Consider the following 14,289-nt stretch of genomic DNA (forward strand, 5'->3'; position numbering starts at 1 on the left):
CTACTTCCTCTTCTTTGTCTAAACCTTTACGCATTCTTTCCAAATGCACTAATTTAGCTTCCTCTTAAATCAAAGGTTCACAAGCTTAATTAAAACTAAGTCCCACTGAAAATTTATCTTTTTCACTTTCCCTCAATCCCATTCTTCAGTATGATTATAAACCATTAATAAAATCTCTTTTTATGAACTTGCTTTGATGCTTCTAACATTAATTTTATTCTCCACTGCCCCCCCCCCAACCTAACCCAAAATCTAGGCCTTGAACTTCATTTTTATCCTAACAGTTTCATGTAGTTGCCCATTCTATTTTCAAACTAACTAATCAATGAATGTACAAACAGATAACAAACAATTCTCAGCCTTTAATTTTTACCACATGGTCATCATGGATTTCACCTAATATCTAGCATCCATGCCCATTGCCCTGACCAACTCAGACCATGCACAATTTACAAATATAGGGGAAAAAACTTCTTTTTTCACATATGGGAATATCATCATCATCATTTTGTGCTTTGTCATATGCTATAGGCGCTCATGGTCCCATGACCATGACTGTTCTGGGCAAATTTTTCTACGAAAGTGGGTTGCCATTACTTTCTAGTGGTCGGTGTTTATAAAATACTCTTCAGAGATTGTCTGTCTGCTGTCAGCAGTCACATAACCAGGACTTGTGATACGCACTCGCTGGTCATTCGACCATCCACCACCTGCGGCCTTGGCTTCATGGGACTCTGATCAGGTGGGAGGGGATAACCAGGTGCTCTGCCTTTTCCAAGGGGAGCAGAGGGAAGGAGCACTTACACCACCATTGGTGGAGACGAATCTCCACACTGCCACCCATGGGAATACACAAACTGAAGATAAAGAAATGAATTTAGCTTAATTCACTCTTTTCCAGCTGAACAACTGAACAAAAATTACCTTTTCAAAATCAAGTGAGAATTTCTGCCCCTAACATTGAACTTGCTGCCAGATAAGCTATTGCCACTATCTCTCGATTCTACCACTAGATTTAATTTGGTGTCGAGCCATGGAGCCCAGATATGTTGGGTTTACCCAGTATTACATTTGCTAAACCTGTCATAAGATCAGAGACACCATTCATTTGAAAAGGAATTCCCAGTTTTGTAGGTCAGATGGGAAAATACCTGTTATTTCTATATATTACTTGTTGTTAATTGTTAAATTACATAGTTTAGTTAAATTGCTTATTTAATTATTTGAAAAAGAAAATACTTGAAAATAATACACGCTGGCATTACTTAATGGGTCATTGCATATTAAATGCTTTGCACGCTGCTAAATGTTCCCAATTGCAGCTTATCACATTGAATATATAAAAACTAGAAATAAGATATCAGCCTGAGTTTAACAGCAACATCTCAATAAATCCTAATTGATCACGTCCATCAAATTACACGTGTACTGACTATGAGCAGCAGTAACAGACACAAGGCACTGCAGTAGCTGGAGGAAAATAAACAAGCAGTTGGAGGAACTCAGCAGGTCAGGAAGGAAATGGACAGTCTAGTTTCAGGTCAAGACCCTTCAAATGGACTGAATGGTGGGGAGAGGGGCTGAGAGCAAGAGCTGGGAAGCAATAGTTCAGGGGTTCACAACGTGACATCCAAGGACCGCTTGCTTAATGGTTTCAGTCTTAGGCATAAAAAAGATTGGGAACCTCTTCAATAGATGGATCCAATTGAGGACAGGTTTTTATTTTACTTTGTTTTAATATATTTAATTATTCCTTTTAATTTTAATTAATATTACCTTTTAATTTTCAATTAAATTATTAAAACAATCTTATGAATTTTAAGATGTCCCTTGTAAAAACGTGCCTGAGTGCACTGCCCAAGGCCTTGTTGTGCTTCACCATGCACTTGGTAGGTGTAGCCTGTCAGAGATCTCCATCTTTCCATTCTGACCCAGCCAATGCTCAGGTGGTTTGGCACTGTGGGCAGTGAGCCAAATCCAGAGGCTCTACCTCTCAGCATGTCCAGGCCATTTGCTCGGATGCACATACTCTTCAGAAAAAGCACGTTACTTTTCTCCAATAAAGAATAAATTAAAACAACAATAAACAAGAATGTGCAGTTCTGTAGATAATGAGTGGCAATTGCATTGGAATACAAGATTAATAAGCTACTGTCATTTGTCCCTCACTTTTTATTAGGACGTTTTGATTTAATCCTTTAAGACAAACTGAATTTATAATTCAGGACAATGTTGTTTAATATTTATGGGGCACAGTTTCAGTCACCTGAGGTTGACAAGTTGATTATTTAGCATGGTGACATTTTTCATTTAGAACTGTCTGAAATGACACTCATTTGATGCTTCATTTCTGCTACTGATGTACTTTCAACACCTTCAAGAATTAGTCAAAATATCAACAGGCAGAAAACTATTGAATAAATTGCTTTAAAAGAACTGGAGGACACACAACTTCTGATTCATTGCAGTCAACTTTATGAGAATGTCAGTCCACAGATTCCATCCGGTAGTAACAGTCCATATTCTTCTCTCCAGGCAAAAAGCTCAAGATGTTTTAAATGGTAGATCCATGTACAAACATCAAGTGAATGACAAACAGTGCTAGCAAGCACACAATGTATTGTTTGAGAAGAAAAATAAAAGTACCTGTAGGAAGTAAACAGTCCAGCGGAATAAATGTGTCATCTTTGGCAGCCATCAGTGTAGACATGTAAGTTTTCCCTCTCTTAGACTGCAACCAAACAAATACAAAATAAAATAATGACTACATTATTGACAACTTTCAAATCTCTAAACTGTAATGAGTAACAACACGTTGACTGAATTAATGGCACACTAATTAATAAATAAGATCATGTATGAATCAATACTTCAGTAACAAGAGCTTACTCCATAAAATTGCAGCAACATGCACTATAGAAAAAAACATATTTTGCCAAACACACTCAGAGGTAACTTTCATCTTTGTATCATTTCAAATCCAGTTACATTTGAATTTATATCTTGAAATAGTGATGTTTGCAATTCTACTAAAATTCTTCAACATTGGCTAAGGTTGAAGAAGCTGAAATAAAACAGGTCCCTTGAAGAAAATAATGAAGCAGGAAAACACTTAAACAGAGGGCCAGATGGGCTAACATGGGGCATAAAATGTCCTTGGCAGGCACGGTTAAAGAAAATACCAAGGTATTTTATGCATAAGAGCACTCAGGGCAGTAGAGGACCATTCGAGGACAAAGAAGGGAATTTGACAACCAGGAACTAGATGGAATGGGTGAGATACCACATGAGTTCTTTGCATTGAGCATTGTGTGATGAGAAAGGAGTATTTTGATTTTCTAAATGTTAATATGAAGGAGGATGAGTGCTGGATCTAATGAAATTTAAGGCGGATAGGTCCCCAGGGCCTGATCTATACCAGGTTATTAAATTCAGAGTTGGGATCGCTAAGGCCTTTTCAGAGATCCTTGTATCCTCTTTAACCTTTAGACCTGTGTGCCTTACACCATCGAAGGGAATTATTGGAAAAGATACTTAGGGATAGGAATTATTCATTTAGTAAAGCATGGTCATTGGTGGTCGTCAAAATGAATTTATGTAAAGGATGTCATTTATTTTGAACCTAATACAAGTGTTTTTGAGAAGATAATTAAGATGATTGATAGGGAAGAATGATGTTGAATATATGGACCTTAGTAAAGCGTTCAACAAGAACCCTCGTGATAGACTGATCCAGAAAGTTAGGTCACAGGGATCCATGGTGATTGTGTACATTGAATTCAAAATTGGCGTAGCCAGAGAAGACAGAGGGCAAATGGCAGAGGAGCCTGTGACGAATGATACTACATGTCACTGTTGGGACACCTGTTCTTTGGTATATACGAGGGGTGACTGATAAGTTTGTGGCCTAAGGTAGAGGAGTCAATTTTAGAAAACCTAGCGCATTTATTTTTCAACATAGTCCCTTCCTACACACTTAGTCCAGCAGCCATGGAGCATACAGATCTTGGACCTCTAGAAAGTGTCTACAGCATGGGGTGATTGATAAATTTGTGTCCTAAGGTAGTGTTACATACCCCGTAACTGGGTGCCTGACCAGCAGAGAAAGAAGAATCCGTTGAAGTCTGGTGGTACCAAACTAAAGGTGTTTATTAATAAACTACACAATACAATATCAAAAATGCAAATATACATATAAAACAAGTTAGCAGTAATAAACCTAAAAGTGTAGGAATAATAATAATCAATAATAAACAAGCTCTATCGATGTCTAGGGGTAAATGAATTGTCATAGGAAAGTATAGAGTTCAGTTCATAAATGCTGAAGTAGCTATGGTTGTTGTGTTGAAATCGTTGGAGAGAGAGACAGAGTGAGATGTAACAGCAACAGTTGCAGCAGGCAAACCTTTTTGTGGCTTTTTTAATTCGTCGTATCGTTGTGGCCATTCAGTTATGACCCCTCTGGTCTTCAGCTAGACCGTTCTTCTGTGGTGGATTCATCACTCTGGCATGAGTGGACACACACACAAGTCCCCACCGACCCTGCTGTAACACTGTGAGCTTTACTGACCGATCTCCTGATTCGGTCTCCAAAGCCCCCACCTTTCTTGGGGGGGGGGGGATGGTTAACTCTGCACCCCATTGTCCATCAGGTCTGTTCATCACTCATAACAGTAGATGGAGATGAGTTATACAGCTCTTGTTACATGCACATGCAGTTCAACTCTTTGAGTGATTGTGCAGAAAGTTTGAAGAGGGGTCATAACTGAATGGCCACAACGATACGACGAATTAAAAAAGCCACAAGAAGGTTTGCCTGCTGCAACTGTTGCTGTTACATCTCACTCTGTCTCTCTCTCCAACGATTTCAACACAACCATAGCTACTTCAGCATTTATGAACTGAACTCTATACTTTCCTATGACAATTCATTTACCCCTAGACCTCGATAGTCAGTGTCCACTGATGTGTCTGAAGGGTGTCTCTCCAGACTTGTCTTTTATCCCCACTCATGGGGTCTCTGAATGACTCCCATTAACTCTGAATGACTGTGTCCATCAAATCAGGCCACTCCTGCTATCTCCTGAGGAATGTTAACGAGCAAAGCAAAGTCCTTGTAGTGGAAAGTAAATAATCCAGAAAGAGTCATAATACAGTAAATCAACAGTCTCTCTCCCCCTCTTATCTGTAGCAAATGTTCTTGCCTGGGCTTTATCTCTCTCTCTCATGAGCAGCATAACAACAGCAATAGTTCGTAGTTCTTGGGGGGGGGGGGATGGTTAACTCTGCACCCCATTGTCCATCAGGTCTGTTCATCACTCATAACAGTAGATGGAGATGAGTTATACAGCTCTTGTTACATGCACATGCAGTTCAACTCTTTGAGTGATTGTGCAGAAAGTTTGAAGTTAATAACTCATCTCCTTCTACCCTGGACCACAAACTTATCAATCCCCCCCCCCCCGATGAGTTATTAACTTCAAACCGTATTTGGTCTATTGTGTGGAGTTATGATCACCACTTTACAGGAAGAATATGGAAGTTCTGAAGAGGATGCAAAAGAGGTTCACCAGCATGCTGCCTGGATTAGCAAATATTAGCTTTACAAACAAACTTGGATTATTTGCTCTGGAGCTTCAGAAGCCGAGGAGAAACCCGATGGAAATATTTAAAATTATGAGAGGCAAAAGTAGCATCAATAGTCGAGGTTCTCTTTCCCAGGAAAGGAAACGTAACATGAAACAGAGCACAGATTTAAGTAAGAGGGAAAAAGTTTAAAGATCTGTGAAGCAAGTTTTCTTCTGACACAAAGAGTGGTAGATGCTTGGAATGTGCTGCCAAGGGTCATGGAGACAGCAGAATCAATTTAGACAGGCACTTGAACCAGCAGAGAAGGGAGGGACTATAGACCATGTGAGGATTGTTGGAATTAGATTAATTTGGTATCAATGTTGGCACAGGCCTCAGGGGTCAGTTCCTTTGCTGTACTGTTACATATTCAATATATGTTTAAATGCTAACATAACTAGAAAAATCAGTCTCTCAATGATCACATTTCCAATTTACAAACACATATGAAATAATATTGTCTAGCAATCCTCAGACATTTAAGCCTATAATTCTCCACATTATTTTAATCTGTTGTCTTGATAATTACAGTTAATGATTCACACAAACATCAAGCAATGCGTGGCAAAGCAATTAATGAAGGAGGATGAACAATTCTCAGCTGAAGATCTAATCAACCCCTACCCAAATGGATAAGAAACAATTAAAGCCATATTTAAAGCCATACAGCTGTTCGCTCAATTGTCATTTGCCTTCAGCAAATAGTTGTAGTCAGGAAAATCATGTAACATCACAGTCTCCCTGATGGAGGAGCTCACGATGCAGCTCCTGACAGATCAGCTCATGAAACTAGAAATGGAAGTGGATAAACTCAAGATCAGTCAGGAGGCTGAAGAGATCACAGATGAAAGTTTCAGTGAAGAGGTGACACTTCAACTGCGGAAGACAGATTGATGGATAACCATTGGGAGAAGTAAGGAGAGCAAGTAGAACAGTGTAGTTACCCTGGGGCTATTATCCTCAGCAACAAGTAGATCCCCTTGGATACTGTTAAGAGGGAATGACCTTTCAGAGGCTCTCACCACAGACCAAGTTAGTAGCACCACGGTCAGCCCCGAGGTAAAGAAAGGAAGGGAGTAGTCAGGCAGAGCGATAGTGATAGAGCAACTCGAAAGTAAGGGGTACAGATAGGATCATGTATTGCCTCTCAGGTGCCAGGGTCAAGAATGTCTCACAGGACAACTGAGAGGGGAAGGTGAACAGCCAGACACTGCAGTCTACAGTATCAATGACTTAGGTAGAAGCTGCGGCGAGACCTTGCAAAGATATTTTAAGAAGCTAGGTAGAAAGTTAATAAGCAGAGTTTCTAGGATTTTATTCTGATTTACTACCCGCGCTTTTGAAGTGAGAAACAGATATACAGTGCATCCAACACGCAGATCTGGTACAGGAAGAAGGACGTCAGAATTATGAATCATTATGTTCTCTTCCAAGTCAGGTGGGACCTGGACAAACAAGTTGGTTTGCATCTATCTGGAGAGGAACCGATGTCTTCGCTGGAAGATTTGCTGGTGCTAAAACCAGAGTGGCAGGGTCATTGGGACAACTGGAGATAGGGTTGAGGCTACTAAACATAGAGGGATGGATGGGCTGAAATATGATTATTGCATTGCTAGGAACTTGAGTAAGAAGAATAAACTTAAAATAAGAAAAATGTGATTCCACTAATGGGATTATACTCTGGACCCCTCAATAATCACCAAAAGGTGAAGAAACAGATATGTAGACAGAGCATAGAAAGGTGCAGAAACAACAGGATTGTCAGAGTGGGTGATATTAACTTCCCTTGTATTGATTGAAACATATTTAGTGGCTTAGATGGTGGGATTTGCTCAGAGCATCCAAAAGTGTTCTTGAAACAGTATGTGAAGAGTTCAACTAAAGGAGAAAACACACTGGATCTGCTTTTCAGTAATGTGCCAGGCCTAGTGACAGAACATTTTAGGAATGGTAGGTGAGCGTTTTGTGAATAGTGACTACAACTCATTTTGTTTTAACTCTGCTTTGAGTAAGAACAAAATCCAGTTTTGCAGGAAGGTACTAAATCGGGGTAGGGCAAATTACAGCAGGATAATACAGAAACAAAAGGTCATCGATTGGGAGCAGCGGCTGTCACACAAGTCCATGTCTGACATCTGGGAGATGTTTAACAAATAGCTGAACAGAGTTCACAATTGGCATGTTCCAGTAAGAAGCACAAGGGCGGTGAGGCAAGGGAACCTAGGATGACCCAAGAGGCCTTAAATTTGGTCCAAAAGAGAAAAAGAGCAAGGAGAATCCCAAGGCATTTTAGGTTTAAACTAAGAAAAAGAGGATAACTAAGGAAAGGATAGGCCCATTTAAGTATAAATGATGAAATTTACGCTTGGAGAGAGAACAAGTGGCTGAGCCTGAGGTGACAATATGCGTGCATTGTATTTGTATTTATAGTGGAGGATTTGGAGAATAGTGAAGGCAGAGTGGGGCATGCTAATGTCCTGGGACATTTTGAAATTAAGGGGAAAGTGGTGCTGGATCTTCTGAAAAGCATTAAGGAGAGTAAGTCCCCACAGCCAGATGGCCTACATCCCAGAATATTGATAGAAGCAAGTGAGGAAATTGTGAAGACTTTGACAAAAGTATTTGTGACTTCACTAGCAACAAACAAAGCCCCAGGGAACTGGAGAATAGCAAATGTTGTGCCTTTGTTCAAGAATGGAAACAGGAATAATCCAGGCAATTATAGGCCAGAAAGCCTCATTTCACTGGTAGAGAATCTATCAGAGAGAATACTGAGGGATAGGATTTATACACATTTGAAAAGCTATGGCTTGCTTAGGGACAGTCAGCATGGCTTTGTGCAGGGTAGGTCATGCCTTACAAACCTGACCAAGTTTTCTGAGGAGGTGACAACTGAGGTTGATGAGGGTAATTCCAGGGGTATTATCTACATGGACTCTGATAATGTCCCTCATGGTAGACTGATTCAGAAGATAAAGGTGCATAGAGTTGAGGGCAAGTTGCAAGGATAGGTTCAGAACTTGCTTGCCCATAGAAGACAAAGCATAGGCTACGATGAGATGTGCTCCATAAGGATTGGTACACAGACCTGCTTGTGGTATCCTGTACTGTATATCTTTGATTTGGATGAAAATGTAGATGGGTGGATAAGCAAAATGACACTATGATTCGTGCAAACACAAGGAAATCTGCAGATGCTGGAAATTCAAGTAACACACACAAAATGCTGGTGGAACACAGCGGGCCAGGTAGCATCTATAGGAAGAAGTACAGTCAATGTTTCAGGCCAAAACATCGATTGTACTTCTTCCTATAGATGCTGCCTGGCCTGCTGCGTTCCACCAGCATTTTGTGTGTTATGGACAATGTAAAGGATTACCAAAGAATGCAGTGGATATAGATCAGTTACATATATGAGTAGAAAAATAGAAAATGTAGTTTAATCTGGGCAAATGTAAGGCGTTGGGTTTCAGGAAGTCAAATGAAAAGAGAAAGAATACAGTTAATAGTAGACTCCTTAATAGCATTGACGTACAGAGGGTTCTTAGGGGTGAGGTCCAGAGTTCACTGAAGGTGACAACGGAAGTGGATAAGGGGGTAAAGAAGGCATATAGAATGCTTGCCTTCATTGCTAGAGGTGTTGAGTATAAGAGTAAATCATGCTGCAGCTACATAAAACTTCAGTCAGACCACGCTTTGAGCATTGTGTGCAGTTCTGGTTGTCACATTACAGGAAGGATCTGGAGACTGTGGAGAGGGAGCAGAAGTTTACAAGGATACTACCAAGATTAGAGGCTGTGAGCTACAAGGAACACTTCGACAAACTTGAGTTGTTATCCCTACAGTGTCAGAGGTTGAGGAGAGACCTAAGAGAGGCTCTTAAAAGAATGAGAGGTATAGACAGGGTGGGCATTTAGAATCTTTTCTCCAGCACAGTAATGTCAAACACTAGAGCACTTGCTTTTAAGGCTAGAGAGAGAAAATTTAAAGGCAACATGAGGAGAAAGTTTTTTTTGACACAAATAATGATAGATACCTGGAATAGGTTACCAGGTGTAGTACTGGAATCAGGCAGCATGGTGGAGTTTAAAAGGCTTCTAAATAAGATGTACAATATGACAAGAATGGAGGGATATAGATGATAGACAGAATGGATTTTCACATTTTAACTCCAAGCAGGTAATCATCCAGTTACAGAAGTTCAGAAGGTGAAAAATATTTATTAAACTTTAAAGGCAACAATAATTAAACTGAGCTAGACAATTCTTGGGTGGTTCAGAGTGTTTTGAAAATGGACACCATGGTAACCAGGTGTGTGGAATGCAGATCCCCACCCCGAGCATGGAAAAGGCTACATACTAAATTGATGGCCGAGGTATCAGAATATTTTGAAACCAGGAGGATTTCATGTCATAGCCTCATAAACAAGAAAGGTAAGTTACAAGTCCACATATTAGAGAATGCTACATGCTCCTATATTGCAGGCAAAACTCAGCTGAAGCCATTCTTGCCCAGATGCCCATCCTACATGGACACTGAAGGAAGTCAATCCTGGCTAGTACTAAATGAAAGTACTAACAAGAGTGTAATTAAAGTGGAAAAGTCTTTAATGGCTAAAGCGTTGAAAGTCTGAGGGAATATAATTTAGTTTATTTAAGGTGAATGGTAGGCCACATATAAAAACTTAGTATAACAATATATTAGGATTTGAAATGAACTGTTATCTAGGATGACAGAAGCAAATTCAATAACAGCCATTAAAAGGAAAATAGATAAATATTTGGAGGAGAAAAATAATTAATAAACAAGATTACTTGATAGCTATTTGGAAGCAGAATTGCCTCCCGCAATGGTACATGGTTTTATGATTTCATGAGTTATCCATTGCAGCATCATTTAAGATGACAGAGTTATTTTTGGGACTGATGTTTTATTGCTGGGAAATCGTAGATCTTTTGTCTCGTAGCATGCAGCGCTTTGAGTGATTAGATAGGAGGGAGGCCTTTAGAGAGTCTGCTCCCCAATTGTCTTTGTTTTCCTTTGAATGTATAAGTCTGGATATTTTGAGATTCTTATACAGATCCTTTTAAGTGAGAGCAAGAAGTAAAATGGAGGATGAACTCAGTAGGTTAGGCAGCATCCATACAGCCAAATGTACTATTGAGGTCTTGGATTAAGATAGTTCAAGACCCAGTGCAAACAAACAGTCTGAATCCAAAACATTGACTGTCCAAACCCCTCTGCAGATGCTGCCTGAGCCAGTGAGTTCCTTCAGCATTTTGTTGTATGCTGCAGATTCCAACATCCACAGCCTAGTTTGCCTCCTTTTTAAATACACATATTTCCATTTTTACTTATCCATGGTGACAGATTAGACAGAGACTCCTTTGAAAATACATACAATAATGATTTAGATGTGATCATGTCGGATTGACTTCGATTGAGATTAGTTTTTGTGTTATGCTTGTAATAGGGTCTTGAAGGCCACGGCTGCTCACGGCAGCAGGAAACAACATCCAACACAATGATCTTACCTCTTCCCATCATGCTGCCTGTTGCATGGTCTCTTTATCATATGCAATGAAATTTCTCTTATTACTTTTATTCGTCATTATTGTTTTTATCCCATTCATTACTATCCAGCTTGTACCTCAGTCCAGTTGGAGAATGCCAAAGGCAAGGGCTTGTGCATCACTGTCCCGGCTCCCCATAACTGCCCAACTTTCAATAATATCCTTGATATCTTCAAATCTAGACAATCACCTAATCTAAGAGATCTGTCTGCTGACTGAATCAAACTGTTCTAGTGAATCTTCCCTTCGCTGATGTCTTATTGAGTCATGTTTCTATATATTTGAATTGCTAGGATTTCTTTTCACTTAATATTTAGTCTGGTTTATTACTTTAATTACTCATGACTACTTTTAAATTAATCGTAAGCTTTTCTGATTTCTATGAACTTGGTGGTGTTTTGGCCCTTTGAATTCATGCAGCCTTCAGAGTATTCACATCAATCCTATTTGCACATTAATATGTATGATATATACGATAACCTCTCCTTTCGCATATGTCAGTCTTGATTTTCCTAGAATCCACTTTTACTAAGGGTAACATCAAATACACCATTCAAGATACCAATCCATACACCTTTGGGCTGCTGAGGGACACCAGACCCAAGCACAGATCTATAGAATGTACACATAAGGAGACAATGTTTCCCACCTGAAACTACATAGAATTAGCAAATACCAGAGGGCTCTCCTTTCTCCTTGCATCAAATTCCTAACCACTACACTTTGAAAATTACACTGTAAATTGACTTAGTTGATTTGCAAAGCTTTATTTATTCTTTTATAGATTTAACCCACACTCAAGCTAGAATAATAGCAATAGTAATTACCACTTATTCAATTAACCAATTAGAAAGTATTTACTAATTTACAGTGAAATTGTCATGACCAACTAACCAAGCTTGCTCACACAAAAATACAACTGCAGATGCTGTGGATCAAAGAATAAGAACACAACGCTGGAAGAAGTCAGCAGGTCAGGCAGCATCCGTGAGAAAAGAGTAGCCAACGTTTTGGGCCGAGACCCTTCATCAGGAATGGGGGGGGGAAGAGTGGGCCAAAGCCCAGTAATAGAGATAGGGGAGGGGGTAGGGCCTAGAGGTGCCAGGTGGAAAACCAATCAGAGGGAAGATAAAGGGGGGAGGGGGAGGGGATAAGCATGAAAGACACATTCCCAAAATTGAGACATGGCAATGGTACCGTGTCTGGGTCAGGATGTGGTCGAAGAGACAGAGAGAGGCAGAGATAACGGAGGGTGGGCAGTGAGTGAGGGTCTCACTGAACTCCCGTCGAAGAAAAGATTTGAACTTCTTCATCTTCTTCTAAGCTTGCTATTGACTAAAAACTTAAAAAATACAAATTAGAGCTAAGGCTGTAATGTCTGAGTGCTGAATTAAGTATCACTCACCAATTTCCACACTGATCAATGTTTTAACTCTTGCACTCTGTACAACCAACTGCTTAAAAAATGTTTTTGACATACTGCATTTTATTGCAAGGCAGCTGATCACAAGAGCATAGAAAGGATTGTCGGGACTGCTGAAAGGATCACTGGTCTCTCTCCCACCCATCAGAGATACATACCAGGAGCACTGTGTTTGCAGGGTCTTTAGCATTGTCAATAATCCCTCCTATCTGTCCAACAATCTTCTTGTCCCTGACCATCAGGCAGAAAGTACCATAGCTTTAAGGCAAGGGGTCAGTGCTGCCCCCCAGTGTTAGCTCAGCAGAAGACAAGCTGTATTGTATTCGACTGCAGACACTTGCAAAATTCATGGACTCAGAATCAGAATCCGGTATATTATCACTGGCACATATCGTGAAATTTGTTAACTTAGCATCAGCAGTTCAATGCAATACATAATATAGAAGAAGAGGAAAAAGAAGAGGAAGAAGAGGCCCAGGAGCTGTAACTTCTCAATCAGGATTGTGGGAACGATGGTGTTGAATGCTGAGCTATAGTTGATGAACAGCATCCTGACAAAGGTCTTGGACCTTTTTTTTATGTGACTGTCTTCTACTATTATATGTGCCTCCTGTCTTTTATGTGCTCTATGTGTCTTGTGCTGTGTGCGACTGTTTGTATTGTGTTTTGCACCTTGGTGCCAGAGTAACCCTGTTTCCTTTGACTGTATTCATGTATGAATGCACTACAATTAAACTTGAACATGAACTTTACTGTTAGGATGGGAAACGGTCTCTTCCTCCAGACTGTGAGACCATTGAATTCCCTGCCACCATCCAGGTCTCACCACGTTTGAAGCACAAGTAGTGCTATACTGTTAACTTTTTAACTTGTGAGGTAATTGTACCACATTATTTATTATTTCTTAATAATATTACTTTGTATGTTGTGTGTGAGTTATATGTACTGTGATGTGCATTTTGGTCTGGAGCAGCACTTCCCAATCTGGTGTCCACAGATCCCTGTTAATGGTCAAGGTGGTTAATGGTGGTTAATGGTGGTTAATGGTCAAGAGAGATGGCTGGGAATCCCTGGTTTGGAGGATTGTTGTTTCATTTGGTGGTATACATGTAATAGGGTTGAAAAGATAATAAACTTCAACTTCTATCTTTCTTTTGTCTTTACTTATGTGATGTATCTGTAGGTCACCTAAAAACACCTGCATTAGTGTTTTTCCCTCAAACATTAATATATTGTATATGAGAACACAATAACACACAAGAAAGTAGGAACTGGAATAGACTATCCAGCCCCTCAAACATACCCCACCCCTCAATATGATCATGGTTCATCTGCTCCAGGCCTCATTTCCTTATCTGTGCCAATTTCTATTGCCTACAATGCCCCAACTTTCAAAAAAATTATCTACCTCGACAATCTACATCTACAATTATCTATATCTCCAATAAACTCTCTTTATCGTCTCCATAATCCTTCAGGCATGAGCATTCCAAAGTTCCTTCCCATGCAGGTTTTAAATAAAACCTTTTTCCTATACCAATGCGCCTTTGTGATATTACCATCAGTGGAAACCTCTGCACATCTGCTAGGTCACGTCGACTTAGGACCTTATATGTTTCAATAAGACCCAACTTCTTTAGCAGCACATGATATGACAATTCTCTC

At 39.8% G+C, this 14,289-nt stretch overlaps 1 protein-coding gene across 19 annotated transcripts in view; it reads right to left on the bottom strand.

Moving 5' to 3' along the window:
• The window catches only part of tpk1 (thiamin pyrophosphokinase 1), a 364,043-nt gene that overhangs the window by 295,631 nt on the left and 54,123 nt on the right, over positions 1-14,289 (bottom strand). For 17 of the 19 annotated variants that reach the window (XR_009512677.1, XM_059972403.1, XM_059972395.1 and 14 more), the window contains one exon: positions 2,647-2,731. The exons of the other annotated variants lie outside the window; for them this stretch is intronic. Coding sequence is in view for 16 of the 17 variants with exons in the window: in XM_059972403.1 (XP_059828386.1) it covers positions 2,647-2,710 (64 nt within the window). In the remaining variant the exon portion in view is untranslated. The remainder of the gene's footprint in view (positions 1-2,646; positions 2,732-14,289) is intronic. 19 annotated transcript variants of the gene reach the window in all.

Source organism: Hypanus sabinus, chromosome 6 (assembly GCF_030144855.1).
Source record: "Hypanus sabinus isolate sHypSab1 chromosome 6, sHypSab1.hap1, whole genome shotgun sequence".
NCBI lineage: Eukaryota > Metazoa > Chordata > Chondrichthyes > Myliobatiformes > Dasyatidae > Hypanus > Hypanus sabinus.